Raw genomic sequence first — 20,717 nt, 5'->3', positions numbered from 1 at the left:
GCAGGCTGTACATCCACTACTGTATATGTTTAAATGGTCAATCAAAAGATGGAAAAGAATGGAACCAAAAGTTGGGGCAAATGAAAATGCGTTGCCCTAGTACAGAAATGCCAGAAGAGCAGGAGCGAAGCAGAGAGGTTTAGCTGATGGCATTGTTGACAGCGTTCTCGGCAACTTGATGCAATATTGACTCGTAAGCTCTCCTGCCGCCGGTGGGGCTTAACCCAAGGTCATTTTGCATAGGATGGCACTTTTAGTTGCGCAAACACCGACGTGTTTTGCTCTGGCTTTCTTCAAGCCCTGTTAGGGGCAGAACTTAGCGCATTACGTGCCCACAGCTCAGATTTCTATCCCGTGCATTTCCCAAAGACGTGCACGGGTGGCCCTAGAGCGGTTGATTTCCTTCGCGCAGTCAAAGGATCGGTGGCTTTTCAATCTGTCCGGGGACCTCTTTGCAAAACCAAAACAAGTATCGATGTTTTGTTCTGTTTCTCGCTCTCTCCTTCCTCTTCTAGAATTGAGAAACAATATTTCGAAGTGGAAAACTACCTTTCCCGTCAGGCCACGCGTGCTTCGTCTTCTGCCCATTGGTGCGCGTGTCGGGAGGGTGGCAAAGCCGAGGAGGAGAAAGGTTCCGCCCTTTGCCACCCGATTGGCTATGCCGCCAGTGTTCGCTCCGCCCACCAAACTCGTCCGAATGAAATAAGCCGCTGTTAGGAACCGCCGCGGCAAGTTATTTTTTTGTTCCTGGTAGGGGGAGAGGAGCGCCCGGCGGCGATGCGAAGCCCCGCTTGAGCCTTCTTAGAACCCTGATGCCCCTGGACGTTCTAGAACGCCGCGGCTTCCGAGCGTTCCACGGTCGAATCCTAAGCCTGCTCCGATCGCCTTTGATCTTGAGACTGGCGGCGGCGTCTTTCTCCTGCCTTATGCAACCCTGCGCTCGGGTTATTCACCCTAAAAATTATTATTACTATTTTTATAAAGCCAACTCCCCCAAGTTTTGGAACCCGCTGTTGATAATAGATTAGTTTCCGATCAGGCTTCCCTTGCGCTAAAAGCGGCGCTATGATCGTGGCGGACTCTGAGAGCTGCGGCTGCTCCGGAGTCGAAGGCTATCTGCCCTGCGAAAACTGCGGAGCTTTCAGTAGGGAGAAGGTAAAGCAGACGCTCGCGCATCGGTCACTTAGGGGGGGAAAAAGATTTGGGGTTGGAATACTCTCCTGTCCTTTGACGCCCTTTCAGGTGCATTTTTGTCTTTTTCGGGGTTTTGCAACCCGGGGAGGGGGCGGGGAGCTAGGGGCTCTCCAGTTGCTGCGGCATAGGTGCGGAAAGGTCGGCTGTTACTTTCTCGATAGGATGTAGTTGCATCAGCCGCAGGGAGTTGAGAATGGGGAGGATCCGTGGGGCGGGGGGCTCGGGAGTGGGCTGTTGGACTAGAGACAACTGATAGTTTTGTGCGACCTGGTGTGACAGATGTCCTCAAATGGAATGGCGTGCTAGCGAAAGGTCTGCCTCGCCGCTTTCCAAAATAGCAAGGCGGTATCACTTCCAGTAAACACAGTTGGGTTGCTACATCGGCTTCAGCCTCCCGGATCTCCAGTGGCGGGGAGTTCCAAGGACGCATGCTCATGAAGATCGGCTGCCGCTTGACTCTGTATCGGTTTTGGGTAGTTAGGGAGCAGTGGCGTGAGCCCGAGCCAGCCTCACTTCCGTCCGCAGTTCATTTTTAGGGATGTATAAAATTGGGCTGGGGCAAGTACAGACTTGCCCTTCGTTGCAGATCTTCTGGCCCTACTAAGTGGACGGCTAAATTGTAGATCTTCTTCTGTATCTTTAGCCACATTGAGGTAGGTCATAATCGCACAATGAATGTCATAGCTGGGTGTGAGTTATGAACCCTAGGGGTTGTTTTGACACTTTAGCTACTATACCCTACCACCTGTATTGCTTGTTCCTAAAACCTTTTACCCCACTGAATGAGTGATGAAACGGTTGATCACTTTTGTGGGGTCTTCCTTGAGATTGCATGCCCTGGAATTCTTTACTTGGTGTAAATCCCACCCTGTTTAGTCGGGCGTAATCCCAGGGAACTGTTGCGTAGGATTCCATCATTCAAGTGGGCTGCTCTTTCAACATTATCATCTTCGAGGGGGGGGGGGCTGGTTTTCTCCCCCTTTCATGCTTCTGGGTCAAAAGACTTCAATACAGACATTAAACCTGTGAATGCAGAATGTTCCGGGCAATTGCAGTTTTGTTTAATCCAAGGATTTCAACTTTCTGGATGAACTTGGAAGCCAGTCACATGCATGGTTTCTCAGTCTGACCTACCTCACAGGGTTGTTGTGAGAATAAGCGAGAAGAGTTGTAAGCACTATTGTATTGAGTCTCCCTTGGGGAGAAGAGTGAGGTATAAAGGCAGAGATTAAAAAAAATGCATTGGAGGGTTTTGAGGGGGGTTGCTCTCTTTTTGTTCCCCTTTTCCTGCCCCCACCTGTCCATAGATTCCTGTCCACCACTTGACTATCCCTGTGATAGTCAAATGACTGAGATGTCTCCCGGTCACCGATAAGAGACGCATCAAAAACGCGCCAATCAGAGATAAGATCCCTGTATCCTCTGGTGTACTGCCCAGGGATGCAGAAAAGCAAGGTGTTTGCAAATTAATCAAAGGAAAGAGGAAGATGAAAATCCCCCACACCAGCTTGATGGTAACCAAGCAAGTTCTAGCACAGTGGTGGTGAACCTTTGGCACTCCAGATGTTATGAACTACAATTCCCATCAGCCCCTTCCAGCATGGTCAATTGGCCATGCTGGAAGGGGCTGATGGGAATTGTAGTCCATAACATCTGGAGTGCCAAAGGTTCGCCACCACTGTTCTAGCATGTTGAGAGCCGCTGAATCAAAAGGCTTCTTCAGCCCTTGAGAATTAACAGACTGGGGATGGGGAGGCTGCATTGGGATTTCCACATTTTCCTCCCTCATCCATAATCCCCCAGTCCTCAACCCAACCAGCCTGCAGGAGAGCTCCGCCTCCCACCCCTAGGAATAGCAGCCGGAGCTTTCGCAGAACAACTCCCCTGATTGAGTAATTCTCCATCCAGCTAGTGGTTTGAATCCTCTTTCCTTGTGCTGCCTCCTTAGGGCACATGAGAAGGGACCCCTGTTTATACTTCGGTTCATACTTGGTTTTTCCCCACCAAAGACACATTTTTTTCATTTGTTCCACTAGTGCCTCCACCCAAGGGGTCTGTAAAGAACCTTCAAAGTGATGAGCAGATTTTTTTTAAGATGAAGTTGTGAAATCCATTCCTCCATAGCTCCTAAAGTTGCAGTCGATATTTAAAGGAGCAATAAAAATATACTGTAGATCTCCTTCGGTTGATTGTGAAAGCATTCAGACTAGGTTCCCCAGCAGCTCTGTTTTTTAGTTCTTTTTAAAAAACTATTTTTTAAAAAAGTAAAACTCAACTGACCTAAGTTCTCTAGGGAAATAATTTTATCATGTGGACACGGTCACTGAAAAGGTCCTGTCCTTCAGTCAGAAAAGAGACCACAGTGTGATGCCAAAGAAAGCCAATGTGATTCTGGGCAGCATCATTAGGAATATAGTGTCTAGGGACATAATAGTACCACACTCTTCTGCATTGGTCAGACCTCACCTAAAATACTGTGTCCAGTTCTGGGCACCACAATTCAAGGACATTGACAAACTGGAACTGGTCCAGGGGAGGGCAACCAAAATGGTAAAAGGTCTGGATTCCATATCCTAGGAAGAGCTGCTTAGGGAGCTAGGTATGTTTAGTGTGGAGAAGGTTGTGACATGATAGCCATGTTTAGATATTTGAAGGGATGTCATGTCAAGGCAGATGGAAAAACTTCCTGACAGTAAGGGTTGTTAGTAGAATGCACTCACTGCCTCGGAGTGTGGTGGAGTCTCCTCCTTTGGGGTTTTTTAAACAGAGGCTGGATGGCCATCTGACAGGAGTGTTTTGATTGTGTATTCCTGCATGGCAGGGGGTTGGACTTTATGGGCCTTGTGGTCTCTTCCAACTCTGATTCTGTGAGATTTAGAGCTGTGAGATTTAGAGCTATGAATACATAGGGAAGGCAGTGATGAAGTAATAGACCCTGGAAGTAGTTGGGATGTGAACTGTTCATGGCTATAAAAAAGGTCATGCCGATCTTTTGGATTGCAATTTTGAAACAAATAGCAGGAGATGCGCTGTGCAGAAAGCCCTGGTATGCTTCATACTGGCTTGTTAAATTGGAGGTTGCAATTTGAACTAATTGAAGTTTCCAGTCTTCAGTGGTAATAACTTATAAAGTGTGTTGCAACAGCCCTGCCTGGAGGTTAACAAGGCAGATGGAAAATAACGCTTGCCAAACAAAAGGCAATCTATTTCTGCTTCTCTTAAATTAGGGTGGGGAGTGGTTTTTGAGAGCACGGGTGGCAGGAGCAGACGTCAGGGAAGCTGCAGAAGGATCAAACTGGATGGTTTTTCAGGATTTTATATTTATAGAGATGGGATCAGAAGAAAAGAATTGCTGGAGGGAACATGTAGAGCAGTGATGGCAAACCTTTTCAAGACCGAGTGCCCAAATTGCAACCCAAACTCCCCTTATTAATCGCACAGTGCCAACCTGACAATTGAACCTGAATGCTAAGGTTTTAGTTTAGAAAAAACCGATTGGTTCCCTCTTCCTCTACCCCACCCGCTTGAGCAGGGGCCAGCCTGCTCTAGCCTCCAGCAAGTCGCCCCCCCCCCCCCCCCCGGCATCAGCCACCCGGAGCACAGGCACCAGGCCCGCCAGCCGAGTCCTCCCTGCTCACCGTGGTCCAGGTCAGTCTAGATGTGTGTGTGGGGAGGGGTGATTTTCCACCCCCCACATGATGAACTCTGTATGCGCATGCCCACAGAGAGGGCTCCGAGTGCCACCTCTGGCACCCGTGCCATAGGTTCTCCATCACTGATGTAGAGGAATGAATTTTGGAAAACAAAGGCGGTAAAGGACCTGGTAAAATAAAAACCTAGCCTGTTAATTCTCCTGTAGTGAAATAACCTTTATCCCCCAGTGGTTTGGAATCAAAGTACACAAGGCAATACTATATAGCAATTAAGATAATTTTTCTTTGATCAGATATTTATATTTCTCTTTTCTTCCCTGTGGATACCCAAAGCAGTATACAGTTACCCCTTCCACATTGCAACTTTCTTCATCGCGGTGTTGCTATATCGCAGGTTAGCGTAAGAAATTAAATGGGAATTTGGGGGGGTGTTTTGCGGAAACCACAGACTCGTGAAAGCAGCAGGCAACACTGAAAAAGTTTAGAAACTCAGAAATGCATAAAATATATGTATCATATTGTATAATATCAACATATTTCATCTTTTAATACCATAAATATATACAATTTCTTTTTTAAAGTTAAACAGATAACGGGGGGCGGTTGCTCCCCTAATGCCAGCAATGTGTGAGGGACAACTGTACAACATAATCCTCCATTTTATTCTGACAACGACTGGGATAGGCTGAGAAGGATGGGCACAAAGACAACCAATGAGTTTCCTTGGTAAAGTGGCAATTCAGACCTGTTCCTAGTCTCACAGTCTACAGTGGAAGAGGCTGTGATCAGAGAAAGTCCCTGGTTCGAATTTCACCTCCTGCACAACCTGACTAGATGCGAGGTATTGTCTTTCAGTGTCTCATTTGCAATAGGGGAAGCAGATGCCGCCCTCCTTTGCAGGGGTGTTGTAACAGATGACAAAACAGCTTGAGAGTGAAGCACTTTACAGGCTGAAAGTGCCATGTAAATGTTATTAAATTGTCTGAGATCCTGCATCAACCAGGCAGAATAAACTATGATTACAGCGCTAGGCAAATTGGGGAACTGGACGAAATTGAGAACTCTTCAGCTACTTGGGTTCTTCTTCTTTCAAATATCTCAGGATATAGTGGCCATTCTTATTTTCTCCCAAGGTGTCTCTTAAATAGGAGGAGCAGCCTGCTTTTCTGTATGGGGTTAGCTAGCAGGTCTGTGTGGGAGCATAGCAAATGCCAATTTGTGTGATGTCCCCCTGGAGGCCTTTGATATCCCACACAAAGCCTTTGATGTCCTTTCCAAGCAGGCGCTGTGCTTGAATGTGGAACGCAAACTTTAACTCAGCAGCAGCGGTGCACAGCTCTCTTCTCCGACTGCTGTTTCCAAACCGATTTGCTGATGTGACATCATTTTACTTCGCTTTTGTGGCTTCAGCCATGAAGTTCCTTATCTCTCCAGGCTCTTGTTGATCAGCACGATAACGTTGACATTGGAGAACTGGGGCTGGCTAGTTGCAGTTTTATTGTGAACTTGCAAAAAAAGTCACCACGGTTATTGGCTCACAGTTTGGATTTGGGTTTTTTTTCCCCCCCTGTCGCTTGAGGGGGAGAGATGAGAAACTGATCTGCCTTGTTGCCTGCAGGTGATTTTTGCATGCTCTAGGTAATGAAGGAAGAAATAGAAAACATGTCCATTTTTCATGGCACAGTGTTCTGCAGAGAGACCCAATTTTACCGTCCGTCTCTGCACTGTTTGTTCATTTCTGAGATAAAATGTCTCTGATTCACACAGGAAAGGGTATACTGGATATGTGCTTTCTTGGTAGTCTGTGGAGCAGTACATAAGCAGCTATAAGAGATGGGGGTATAGAATCATAGAGATGGAAGAGACCCCACGGACTATCAAGTCCAACCCCCTGCCATGCAGGAACACACAATCAAAGCACTCCTGACAGATGGCCATCGAGCCTCTTTAAAAACCTCCAAAGAAGGAAATTCCACCACACTCTAAGGTAGTGCATTTCACTGTCAAATAGCCCTTACTGTCAGGAAGTTTTTCTTGATGTCTAGATGGAATTTCTTTTCCTTCACTTTTCCTTCATCACTCCTTGTCTTAGTCTCTGGAGCAGCAAAAAACAAACTTGTTCCCTCAGCAACATGACATCCTTTCAGATATCTAAACATGGCTATCATGTCACCTCTTAACCTTCTCTTCACCAAACTAAACATACCGAGTTCCCTAAGTTTCTCCTTGTAGGGAATGGAATCCAGACCTTTTACCATTTTGGTTGCCCTCCTCTGAACCAGGTCCAGCTTGTCAATATCCTTCTTGAATTGCGCTGCCCAGAACTGTACACAATATTCCAGGTGAGGTCTAACCAATGCAGAATAAATCTCATTGGCTTTCTTGGCCGCCGCATCACACCGCTGACTTAAATATATTTAGTAATATGTCTGAACTCCTCCCATCTGGTGAGCTCACAGGCTGACCTTGGGCCAGTCACATAGTTTCTGCCTAACCTACCTTACAGGTTTGTTGTGAAGATGAAATACATTCTATCTAACCTACCTTACAAGATAGTTGTGAAGGTGAAATGGAGTAAGAACCAAAATGGTGTACACTGAGACCTGATCATTCGGAGGTGACAGCGAGGGAGAAGGAGAAGATCTGCACTGGAGCCCTTCAGAGCCTCAAACTGGAATTCAGCCTCCCTTGAAATAAAGATATTCAGATGCCACAGATGGACATCTGTGAGAGGTATATGCCAGGATGTTCTGAAACTTGTAAACAATATAGAGATTGGGGGAGGGCAGAGGCGTAGCTGGGCCAAACTGCGCTCTGTGCGCATTTTATATTCCCCCCCACAGCAGCGTTCCCCCTTCCCACACTTACCTTAGTTCCTTTCCTTTTTCAGAACTTTTTCAGGCTGCAAAAGGCCTGTTCTCAGTAAAAATGGCCTGGTGGGAACTATACTTCCCAGGAGACCTTGTGAGCCCCAAGGTCTCCTGGGAACTGTAGTTCCTTAGGGAGTTTTTACTACGAACAGGCCTTTTGCAGCCTGAAAAAGTTCTCAAAAGGGAAAGGAACTAAGGTACGTGTGGGAATGGGGGGTGCCGCGGGGGGGAGGAACCTGCCGGCGATTTTCTGCGCCCCCCCAGGCGTGCGCCTGGTGCACAGCGCACCCCCTCTCCCTTGTAGCTTCGCCACTGGAGGGGGGGTCACTTTAAAATATATGTAGCAAAACCAGTTGTTTGTGTGCTTAAAACATCTGACTGGGAAAAATAGTAAATGGGAATGAACTGCATTGTTCATTATGCGAAATCACGCGAAATGTCAAACTGGGTCTTGTTCTGCTGCCTCCAAAATGGGTTTCTAAAGCAGCTGAATCCTGATTTGTAGGCAAATCTCTGGTTTGCCTACCCCAGCAAATAGCATTTTTTTTTCCAGTCGCTGCTCATGAGAAGTCTGAAGGAGCTCATGGACCAGAGGCCTGTCTCGGTCCTCATCACAAACAAATCGCAGTTGATTCAAACAAATCACAGTTGGTTCCGTCAAGCTTGGAATTTGGAAGGAGTCCCTGATAGCAGGCTTGGCTTTGCTGGCAACTGGCTTGGAAGCTTCTATGGCCTCTTTAGTTTGTTGTGATGACAGGTTTGTTTTGCTGCATGGGCATGTAATTTGCTTAACCTTTCCTGACTTGCTTATCAAGTGCGCGCTTGCCAATTCCTGACTAAGCATGAGCGGCTCGGTTCAGCGTCACTCATCCAAGTCAGCATACTGGAGCTTATTTAGCAAATCAAGTACCCAATGTCAGTTCTTTCCAAGGGAGGCTGAGATGGTTTCCCATGCTAAAAATCAGACAGCTTAGGTATCAGATCAGCCGATGGGCAGTTTGCCCTGCAGGCGTAGACAAACAATAGCTTTTCTCTTCATTTGTAGATCTTATAGCCAGAGGAGGATGTTGTTGTGGTTAATTAGTTTAATAAGCCTTGATTATTGCAGAGGATGCCACTTCATAAACTTAACTACCATCCCAGGGTAACTTACCATGCAGTTTCTGTTGAGGGGACAGGTATCCTAGTTGAGCTCAGATGTATTTGAAGTGAAAGTATCTGAAGACTTAAGTGTGTTGGGCTATGAGCTGAGAGACTTGGTTCAAGGTCTCACTTGGCCATAACAAGTGGGGAATCGGACCTGGGTCTTTGAGATCTTAGTCTATGGCTTTGATACTGTTAAATTGATACTGATAAATTGTAAGTCACCTTGACTCTGAAGAGATAGGATAGAAATATTCTAAATAAATTAGTTTGATCCTCCATCCACTGCACTGCAAAGTGTATTCACCTTAAATCGTGACATCTTTTTGTCTGTCAAGTGTTGTGAAATTTTTCAAACTCTTGGCCTTGGTTTTAATTCCTACATGATAAGAAGTCGATGGAATAGGTAGGAATGTTAAAAACCCAGTGACTTTCGCTAGCTTTTTCTTCAGAAATGCTACAATTCCCCCCTCCCCCCATCATTTAGAATCTGAAGAGAAACTCATTTAGAGTCTGAAGAGAAACTGTATTTATAATTAGAAAAGGCAATCCATGTATGAAGATGATTAGTACAAGTTAAAAAAAATAACAAGGGATATGTAAACACAAGTTAAAATAGTTGGGGGGGGGGAAATCTAACAGATAATGAACAGCTGACCTTCCCAGATATCTGACATAACAAGGAACTAAAATGGCACCCATTGGATTCACAGTCCCATTTTCTGACCAGGCGCTGAACAGACACAATTCTTCTCAAGTTCCAAAAAGATTCTACCGTCTGGTTCTGTCTTGTTAAAGTGCGGCACACTTCTCAAGTCCCTTCACTTGCAACTCAAAATATATGTATCATTCCTCTATGACCTGTTGTATGCTTCAGTAATATTTTTTAAAAAAATTGTTTTGCATGAAATGACCCAGATTAACTTATGGTTACACAATAAATTTCTGTAGTTCTCATCAAGTGCTGAGAAGTATATTTGTGCTTAACCAAAATAAGCGAAGGTAAAAGTTGCGATCTCAATACAAATGTTGCCAGAAACAAACAGTAGTCAGGCTAAAATGTCCCGGGGGCGGGGCGGGGGGAGGTGGTTGATCACATCAAAGGAATGAGAATATAGGCAAGGGTTGAAACAAGCTTAATTTGTGTATTTAAAAGTAGATCAAGGTAGCGTTTCAGAGGGAAGAAGAATTTGGATGTATACCCCACCAAGGTGTAAGGGGCATAGTCACAAACCAAGGAATGCACAAGTGAAGAACAACTAATGGAGAACAGCACTGAAGGAGTATAGGGTGAGATGGTAAAAGAGTGAAGATGAACCAGTAGAATTAAGAAAGGCAGCCTTTAATTAACAAAGTTAACTAGTTTGTTCCCCCGCCCCCCCATCCTTACTACCACCTGTTAGGTAGGGGATTATTATTCATCAGGCTTGAAACTGCTCATTTAATGACACCTCTACTTCCACGTTATTATTTTTAGATATTATGAAGACTTTAGGGCAGGCTTTGAAGGAGCAGTTTGCGTGGGATGTGAGTGGCATTGTCTGTAATAGAAAAGACAGAGGCATTGAAACTCACTGGTGTGGCAGTTAGACTGTTGGCTAAGGGGTGGAGAGATCTGGTGATGCTGGAATTAGACAGTCAGTCTTAAGCCTCATTTGTAACTTTTCTTAGGGGGCTGTTGTGAATGTAAAATGGAGAGAGGAGACCCCATACATGCTGTCCTGGAACTCTTGGACATCCTACTGAGACCATCAGTCCATCAGCGTTGTCTACTCAGATGGGCAGTAGTTCTTCAAGATCCCTGGTGGAGGTCTTTCATATCATGTTACTTGATTCTTTTAGATGGAGATACTGGACCTTCTGAATGCCAAGTGGATGCTCTGCCACTGAGCCATGACTAGGGTTGCCAGGCCTCCCCTGGTGACTGGCGAGAAATGGGGGTTAAGGTTCTAGATCAGGTGGAGAGACTCCTGAAGACTGGGGAGAACAGGGACCTTAGTGGAGTACAGTCACACAGCCCATCCTTCAAAGCTGCCATTTTCTTCAGGAGAACTGATCTCTGTAGTCTGGAGATGAGGTGTAATTCCGGAGGATCCCCAAATCCTATCTGGCAGCTGGCAGCCCTACCCACAACGCAGAGTGTACCAGAATTGGTTCAGCTGTCGTGAAGATGGAAGGAGAGTGATTAATTTCTGCCAGCAGAGAATGCTGCTTTCGGAGAGCTGTCTGGTGCCACCCACTTGCCTGCTTTACAAAGTCAAAATCTCTGGGTGTTTACGCTCTTCCCTTCGTGAAAAGGGGAACTTGCATCATAGGGACGTGTGACGTAAGAGATCCGTGGGCGGGACCGGCTTATTAAATTGGGAGAAGGTGTTAAAACAGGAAGCCCAAAGGCCACTGAGGATGGGAAAGCCAGTCAAGCGACATGTCGAGATTGATGGACGAGGAGAGGTGTTTTGCAGAGAGGAGGCTCTAAAAATCGAGGTATGTCTGCCTGTCTGAGCTGTTTGGCAGCCAGAGATGAAAAGACGGGAGAGTGATTGATTTCTACAGGCTCCCTCCTGTCTGGTGTGCAGATCCGTCTGTGTTATCTTGGGGCTGATTGTTGTAGATCTTGCGTTGCAGCCACAATCGACTAGGTGGAAGGAGAGCCAATATTTTTTTTGGAGACCCATCCCCTGCCTGACGCTGTGCATCCCAAGTGAGGAATGTGTTTTTAGTAAGAACCTAGTGGAGGCTCCCTTTGTGTGGGTGAAGCTACAACCAAGATTTGGCGATCCCCATGGCTCCTTCCTCCTCCTCATTGGATCAGGGGATATTTCAGAGCCTGGGTGGGCCCAAGGATTTTTTGGGGTACCCTTTTGTCCCCTAGGCCAAATGACATGTGCCCTAGGCCAAAGAATTTGGTCATGCCCTGCCACCACAGGAAAGCTGCGACTCACCCTCCTTGCTCTAGGGGAAGCTGCCCCCTCCTCACGCTGCTGTCACTGGGGCCATGGACTACTAGGTTCCATGTCCCCCAACAAGCTGACCCCCTTTCCTGACAGAGGGCAGGAAGTAGCAAGCTCACTGTGGACTGTGCACTGGGGCAGTTTGTTGTGGCAGACCCCACTGGAGGAGGGGGGGTAGCAACAGGGCTGGTTTGGGCACCCCCCTACCTTTAGTGCCCTGAACGGTTGCCTAGATATGTGTGATGGACAGGGTAGCCCTGCCAAGCAATATCACCTTGGTGTGTACAGGGAGCATCTATTCAGAAATGCCCACCTCTGTCATAGGAGTATGCTTGGTTTAGAACCTCTCAGTGTTTTTTGTGATTGCCCTCTCACGGCAGCCGTTTTGTGCTATTGTCCACTACCCCTTTCTCAAAATCCCGAAAGTGCTTACCTAAAGCTCAACAAGTTTGGGAATCCCTGGCTTAAAGGAGCCAACTTCCACTAAAGTCAAATGTCAGTCCAGAACAAGATTTAGAAGATCTTCTATGGCTTTTTTTTAGAAGCGCTCATTAACAGCTCTGCCCTGACCTTGATAGGCCAAAACAGGGCCAGCCCTGGTTAATGCTTGGAATGGAGACCACTGAGGAAGTCCAGGGTCACTGCACAAAACCAGGCCTTTACATCTCTTGCCTCAAAACTCCTGTGGGGTTTCCATCAGGGAACTGCAACTCAAGGGCACTTTTCACCACCTATTAGCAGCGCTGGGCAGCTGCTTAAAAAAGGGGGCTTGGAATTTTTAAAACCCTTTCCTTCTGTGCTCCTGTCTCTAATTCGCTGTAGAGGTGGGAGAAGGCGACTACGAACTCTGGGGCCATTTTTTTGCACCCATGGGGGTAATTGCAGCTTTTTTTAGGGGTTTTGTAGATCATGGGAAAGTGGCAGATCTCTCTGTTCACCTTGCAGCCCTTCCCTGATAAGCCAAAGAAATTGCTGGAGATACTAATTAGCTTTTTATCCTAACAACGGATCTCATCTGGTCATGACTGGCCCAAAGACTTGATTGAGGATCCCAGATTGATTGAATGGACCAGTGTTGGTTTGTGTGGCTTCCTTATCTCCATTATCCTGTTTTGATCATAATGCCGGCACGTTAATGCACTTCAGTATTTGCTTATGGGTGATGGTAGGATTTGACTAAATACAAGGTCAAGGGAGGGATGATTATTCTGGGATGGCACAGTGGAGCCAAGAGGAACCAAGTTCAAACCTCCATCTTGCTACGAAGCTCACTGGGTAATATTGAGCTAGTCATGCTCTCTCGACCTCAAATACTACTCATAATTTATCAAGTACGTTAGCTAGTGCAGTGGTGCAGTGGTTGAGAGCAGCAGTGGCATAGTAGTTAAGAGCAGGTGCACTCTAATCTGGAGGAACCGAGTTTGATTCCCCGCTCTGCTGCTTGAGCTGTTGAGGCTTATCTGGTGAACTAGATTAGCTTGTGCACTCCAACACATGCCAGCTGGGTGGCCTTGGGCTAGTCACAGTTCTTCTGAGCTTTCTCAGCCCCACCTGCCTCACAGGATGTTTGTTGTGAAGGGGGAAGGGAAAGGAGTTTGTAAGCCCCTTTGAGTCTCCTTACAGGAGAGAAAGGGGGGGATATAAATCCAACTCTTCCTGTGTGGTGTAGTGGTTAGGGCTGGAGTCAGAGCTTAAAGTCCCTAGGTTTGAATGCCCCAAAGCTTGCTGGGTGACTTTGGGCCTGTCATGTCCTCTAAGCTTAACCTACATCACAAGGTGGTTGTGAGACTGAATGGGGAAAGAAGCATAATATATGCTGCTTTGCAGGAAGGGCAGGATAAAAAATATTCTAGCTAGATTCTCTATTTGCATGTTCACATCCCACAAGATTAGAAGTGGTTGATCTGGTTTGAAGTTGCAGGTTGCCTATGCAGTCTTTGGGGATATGAGATCTCTGGCTGCAATTGACATGGTGGCTCAATTGCCCCAGGGGCAGGTGGGCATTCTCAAATTTGACTTCTGGGAAAGGCTACTACTCTAATCGCAAAATGTCTAATGTATGGTGGAAGCTGCAAAACTAGGTCAGATGCACGCTTAACATGGAGTAGTACTTGGGAGGACTTGCCAGGTTTGCAGGAAAAAATGACTTCATAAAACGGGTGGGGGAAGATGCCTAAACAGCCGATACTCCAGGAAGCTCATGATATTGAGGGCACAGAAGACGCCAAACAAGGAGGCACGTTGCCATTTCTAATTTGAGGATGACTCGTTTGGTCACAGCGGCTTCTTTTGAGAATTGGCCGCTTTTCAGGAGCATTTGGAGAAGACGCGGATGCTTGAGGAAGATTGCCTACTGTGGAGAGTTATTTCTTAACTGGATGCTTCTGCATCCCCTGCCAAATGACACACTTGTTTGTATCCTTCCCTTTATGGATCCTGCAGAAGTGACCTCTCCAAATGTAATCTGATACGTTTGTTTAGAGGCGAGGGTCACTATGTTTGCGAAGCAAGCTTGTTCCATACCAGTGGATTAATTTTAAAGCACTGGATCGACTGTCATTTAGCAATTTGAGACTGATACAGTCCTGATGCTTCAGTTATGATGAAGGGGGTGTTCTGAGTTCATTTTGTGGTTCTTAGATGTGGAATGAATAAACACGTATTTTGGGAGCAATGCCTGTAAAGATAACAAATTGTTGCAATCCTGGGTGTACTCTTTTGGCCTGAGAAGTAGGCGAGAAGATCTATGGGGGATCCAAGATCTATAGAGAACAGGCATCTGAAAGATCCCATTACTGGACGAAGAAGAAGAAGAGTTTGGATTTATATCCCCCCTTTCTCTCCTGCAGGAGACTCAAAGGGGCTTACAATCTCCTTGCCCTTCCCCCCTCACAACAAACACCCTGTGAGGTGGGTGGGGCTGAGAGAGCTCCGAGAAGCTGTGGCTAGCCCAAGGTCACCCAGCTGGCGTGTGTTGGAGTGCACAGGCTAATCTGAATTCCCGGGATAAGCCTCCACAGCTCAAGCGGCAGAGCGGGGAATCAAACCCGGTTCCTCCAGATTAGATACACAAGCTCTTAACCTTCTACGCCACTGCTGTTTTTTTATGGCCTTTGCAGCTTTCTTAGCAGGAATCCTCTAAACACTGGATTTATCTCTTAACCAGTTTTGAGAATCGGTGATTCAGCGTGGCTAGAAGGTATTAAGCAACAAGGAAAGGTGAACAGGTAGATTTTATCAACTTAATGGAAATACATTTCAGTTTATCTGATGAAGTGGGCTTTGACTCAGCAACAACATATTTATTTTACCGTCTTTAACCAGAGAAAATACAGTGAAATAATGCATAAAACTTCCAAAATGCTGTCAGCTAAACAGATAACCTTCCCAGTCTCTCACAATATTAGTAAAACCAGCAAAAGGCATTTCAGAATGATTTAAAAGATTTCCTAATACCTTAAAAATTATAACATTTCTTGTAAAAAATTCTAATTAAAACTTTATGTATGATCTCTGCAGGTTTTCCGAATAATATACACTGGAACCCTAAGCATAAGTTTGCAGGTCTTATCTGCAGGATGATAGAAGAGTCTTCCTGTTTCTCCCCGGAAGAGGATTAATTATAGGACTGATAAAAGCTTCCCTTATTTTATTGTGCATGTTACATGCACACAGGGTATGCTGCAATGCTCCTTCACCAAATGGGCAAACACATGCTTTAAGACAGTGACAGCGAACCTTTTCAAGACCGAGTGCCCAAACTGCAACCCAAATCTCACTTATTTATCTCAAAGTGCCAACACAGCAATTTAACCTGAATACTGAGGTTTTAGTTTAGAAAAAATGGTTGGCTCCGAGGCGCGCGTTACTCGGGAGTAAGCTTGGTGGTAGTCTGTGGCTTTGCTTTGAGGTAACCATGCAACTCTTCCAATGGGTGAATCACGACCCTAGGAGGGTTTACTCAGAAGCAAGCCCCATTGCCATCAACTGGGCTAACTCCCAGGTAAAGGATCACGCTTTAGTTCTTCGCATGAAAATCAGTGGGGTTTAACAGCGCTTAACAGGGTTACCTACACTGCTTCCTCAAAACTAGGTCTTAGGTTTAATGCTAATAATGTTAATAATCAATTAGCTAATGCTAATAATTGCGCTAATAATCAAGCCCAGTGGCCCAAGCCAGCCTAGATGTGGGGGGGGGGGGCACTCTGTTTGCGCGTGCCCACAGAGAGGGCTTTGAGTGCCTCCTCTGGCACCCGTGCCATAGGTTCGCCACCACTGCTTTAAGAGATCTTCTATATCTGCCCTCAAGAATGGCAGAGGGGAAAAACACCAAATCTCAGTAGGGTAAAGCTTCTTTCATGTTCCAGGTTTTAGAACTGTTTAACATAAGGCATCATCTCAAGCTTATTTAACATAGTTATTCCATTAAAGGGGCACTGAGTCGTGAAAGCTTACTCTGGAATAAATTTCTTTTATCCCTTAAAATGCCCCTGGACTCCTAATTTATTTTGGAGGTAGAGTAAGGGGGAGGTTGTCATGTGTGTGCTTGCTGGCAAGGAGAGAGTTGTACGTAATCACGCCGTCAATTGCGAGTATTGATCTGTCCTCAGTGATTAGTTTAGCTGGAATTGTGCATGGCAGGAGGAAGCAGTCTTGAATATGTGGCACTTTGGATTGGAGACCTTTGATATAGCCCTGTGTATTTTTCTGTCTGGCTTATGTTGAGTCATCCTAGACTAGTGTATCCTTGACTCTTGTTCAAATGGCTTTTGGCTTCCTACAGTCTTCGCCTTGGTTGGTCCTTATTGACATCTTGCTTGAGCTTTGCGTTACTGTCAAGGCCACTGGTAAACTTACTGGCCAAAACGTTTATCTTAAAGATTGTTTACCCCATTCTTTCAGGGGGGCGGGGAACCCTCAAAGCGATTGTACAAAATCGTTAGTCTATCAAAACCAGGTATTGGCTGTTATTTGGTATCCAGTTGATTACATTTTTCAAAAAATTAATAAATGTGTTTATTTACATAGAAGAGTACTAAGGAAACAGTGACAATATAACAAAAAAAGTCAAACCTTAGAAAGCTTCTGTAACACAGGTACATTTAAAACATTTTTATCCTGCCCTCCTTCCAAGATGCTCAAGAGGTGTTCACGGATTTCTTCTCATTCATTTGATTTTCACAAGAGCCCTGTAGATTAAGTAGAGACAAAGACTATCCCAGGGTCACCCTGTGAGTTTCATAGCGAATAGGAATTTGAGCCGGGGTCCCTGGTCCTACACTTTGCGCTTTAAGAAGAGCAGGGTCTGAATTATACTCTACCTCCCTTTGTAATAATAATGAGCATTCATATAGTTCTACCAGGATTAAAAGAACTTGAAAGAAGAGTTTGGATTTATACCCCACTTTTCTCACCTGTAAGGAGTCTCAAAGTGGCTTACAAAGTCCTTCCCTTCCTCTCCCCACAACAGACACCTTGTGAGGTTGGTGGTGCTGAAAGAGTTCTGAGAGAACCGTGACTAGGCCAAAGTCACCCAGTAGGCTACTAAAAACTCTTACACTTGTGTTAGTTTATAGTAGCCAAATAAAATCTATGTCCAGTACCACCTTAAAGACCTACAAACATTTTATAAATCAAAGCTCACTTAGTCACTTACAAACAGCTCAGTAAATTCATACCCTGGAAAAATCTGTGGGTCTTTTAAGGTGCTACCGGACTCAACTATTGTCAAACAGGCCCTGAATGGACAGCACTGTGATTTTGCATTTGCCGAGGTCTTTGCTCTATTCTTTGTATTACTGCTTGCTTGCTTTTGGTTTTTACTGTTGGTTGCTATTAAAAACCAAAAAAAACAAGGTGGAAAGTTCTCTTTTCTCTGTGAACTAAAAGGGGGGGGGAGAGAAATCAAATAAATAATAAATGCTAAATTAATCAGAAACCACTATGAGTGCCGCGCATTAACTCACTGCCTTTCCTTAAAAGAGTTTTCCCAAAGCCTTGGTGGAAGGATGTGGTTCGCGATCCCGAGCTGTGATTGGCTCGTTTGAGCCTCTGGTGATTGAGGAATACAGTTTAACTAGCTCTGCCCTTTAACTAGGTGCTTGGCAACAGCAGCTGGCTCTCTTCTTCGCCCTGCGCAAGGCCTGACCTTTGGATCCTGCCCCTTTTCCTGCTGCCCTCCTGTTATTGCCGTCTCTTTATCAAAGCTCTTGTTGTGCGCTGAGGTTGGAGAGGCGTTTGCAGAGTCAGCGGTTTGGAAGAGCTTTATTTTCCTGCTGAGTTAGCCTTGTTTGATCCAGGAAGGTGTGTGTTTGTGTGGTGGGGAGGGTGGGGGGAGAGAGGGAGGAGTAGCGAAGGTCAGCCTGTGGCAAAGTCCTTAGTGTGTGCCTCTGCAAGACCAGATGTACATTTTTTAAGGGGAGGGTACTGCGACATACCTCTGAAGATGTTACAGATGTGAGCGAAACGTTTGGAGCAAAAACTATCAGTCCACAGCCCAGAAAACCCACGACAGGCCATGAAAACCTTCAACAATCCATTAAATTGGCTAATTCTTTCTATTCCCAGATCTCAGGAATAAAAAGGTCAAAGTACGTTTCTTCCATTGTTGGTGGGCTATTTATAAGAATCCTAATAATCAGCCTTGGCAATGTTATTGCGACTGTTTATTGCTGTTAAACTGTACTCCTCTGTGCAACACATAGAACTGGCTGTTTTTGAGTGTTCAAAGCACTTTGGGTGCCTTGTATTGCTGTGACACTTAAAACAGCCCAATAAGGTAGGCCAGTATTAATACCCACATGTTGTAAATTATGGCTTGCCTAAGATTTGTGGCAGAGGCAAGGTTTAAACCAGAGTGATTCGTAGTTTGAATGCACTGTCGCCTGAAAATATAAAGTGATTGGGGGTGGAGAAATGGGGTAACGGTCCCAAAGTTGGCGCTCGCATGTCTGGTAAAGTGGTGAGAGGTTCTGGGTTCAAGTCTCTACTCTGACAGGAACCCATTAGAGGTGGCGTTCTACAAATACCTGTAAGTCACTTCAATGCCCCCATTTGTAAGATGAGGGAAAGGGCTTGTCCATTTTATAGGATTGTTCTAGGGCTGTGGGCATGCCTGGAGCGTTTTTGAGCTGGGCATGGGGTGGGGGGGAGAAGTATGGAGCCAAACGAACTGAATGAACCGTGGGCATTCTGTTTAAAGAGTTACTGTCCCTTCTCTGTGTGTGAATTCTGGGAAGTTATTAGCTCTTAATTAAAAGAATATTTGCTGTCTTAGCTTAGTTTCCTCGAATTGCTGATGACGTTCTTTTTTTCCTTTTTTTAAACTTTGCATTCTTCAAGATTTGCAAATAATGAGTTGGGGGTGGGGGAGCTATTGCTGAATCTGCCCTCTAACATTGGAAATCCTCTTTTGCTGTCTCTCGGGCCACAGATCATTTCCATTTGTACTGGTCCTGTATTCACAAGTGACATGGGCGTAGATGGCTTTCTGTCCCTGGGACATACACTTTTTCATGCATTTTATATTCTCATAATGAATGTGCATGATACTGTTGAGCTGTGCAGCTTTGAAACTGTTCCTGATGCAGGAATTCAGGTGGTGTAGCTGTCCTAGGCAGGATCTGGATTCAAATTCCCACTTGGCTAGGTGGCTTTGGCCACTCTGTGAGCCTGGCCTACCTCACAGGGTTATTGTGAGGTTAAAATGGAAGCAGCGAGAACTCCACGAATAACTCCTGGGAGGAAATGGGAGATAATTTTTTTAAATTTGTTTGTAATATGTTGTAATTTGTAATATGTTTTCCATTATCCCTAACTTTTAGAAATCAAATATCTTTATTCAGTTCCTTTTTGGCATTTTAAAGGGGGGGGGGTCTTTTTCTTATGTGTTATGATTTGCCACCCTGCTAACTGCTACCCTGATGAATTTATGGTAAAGCGTCTTTCTGGTGTTTTGCTTGCTATCAGAAATCAAGCAAATCTGCTGAATAATGTCTGATTTAAGTTGAGGCATGAAAAAATATTCTGGTTCATTGTGCCCTCCCCCTTAAAAAAAGACTCATGTTCATCTTCACAGTCATGAGGACTAGAAGCATTTTTTAAAAGAGCCAAAAGTCTCATGCAACTTGTTTTGTGTTCTGATTCAAGGCTTATGCATGCCCCTGATGGGAAGATTCCCACAGTTAATCATTCTGTAATTCTTTCGACATCCTCCACAGAATCCAGTTTCTACCAGATCCCCAGTTATCAGAGCGTCAGTGTGTGTTTTAGGTAGAAAGTAGCTTTAGTGGGTCCCCTTTAGTTAGGTTAGAGTTTTATTTTTTTAAAAAAATCCCCCCCCCCTCCCCACACACACACCTTTCATGTTTGCTTAGTCAAGGAATTTGTTAGCTATGGCAGGTTCAGCTGTCTTTCACCCTGGGGCTGTTTGTGTTGGCAGGCCCGGTCCTTGGAACCAGAGAGAAAAACTAGGTTAAAGGAACCCCTCCTGCCCCAGGGGAAGAGGCAATGCTGATGTAAGCATCGCTGCCTGTAACTGTTCTGCTTGGTTTCATCAGGCTGCCTGGGTCAGAAGAGCCCCATTTTGCCAAAGCATCCAGATCACAGTAACTCCTTGTAGAGGGCTGGGGAAACTGTCCCTCTCTTTCCCTCCGGGCTGCCTCCTTGACTGAGGATCAGCAGGGCAGGCAAGTGAATGGAAAATCCCAGCATGCTTCTGGGTGAACCAGTTCTAGGCAGGTATGGCGACTGCTGCCACTCTAGATCGGGGATCTGGCCATGGGTAGCTTTGGGGGAGGCCGTGCATAAAAAGATGTCTCATCAGCAGAAGCTTGAGAATTGAAGCAGTGAAGCTGTTCGCTTTCAATCTGTTGCTTTGCGGGGGCGGGAGCGGGGGGGGGGTTGGG

At 45.6% G+C, this 20,717-nt stretch overlaps 1 protein-coding gene across 4 annotated transcripts in view; it reads left to right on the top strand.

Annotated features, from left to right (window-relative positions):
- The first annotated feature begins 690 nt into the window (after window positions 1-690).
- SESN2 (sestrin 2) overlaps window positions 691-20,717 on the top strand; it is a 38,867-nt gene continuing 18,840 nt past the window's right edge. For 3 of the 4 annotated variants that reach the window (XM_048500544.1, XM_048500541.1, XM_048500540.1), the window contains exon 1: window positions 691-1,155. Coding sequence is in view for 3 of the 4 variants with exons in the window: in XM_048500541.1 (XP_048356498.1) it covers window positions 1,066-1,155 (90 nt within the window). In the remaining variant the exon portion in view is untranslated. Of the gene's footprint in view, window positions 1,156-11,190; window positions 11,345-20,717 lie in introns of those variants that run through there. The other variant, XM_048500543.1, reaches the window with a different exon arrangement.

The sequence above is a fragment of the Sphaerodactylus townsendi genome, linkage group LG06, assembly GCF_021028975.2.
Source record: "Sphaerodactylus townsendi isolate TG3544 linkage group LG06, MPM_Stown_v2.3, whole genome shotgun sequence".
NCBI classification, from domain to species: Eukaryota; Metazoa; Chordata; class Lepidosauria; order Squamata; family Sphaerodactylidae; genus Sphaerodactylus; species Sphaerodactylus townsendi.
The sequence above is the reverse complement of the archived record's forward strand: the minus strand, read 5'-3'. Positions and strand labels throughout refer to the sequence as shown.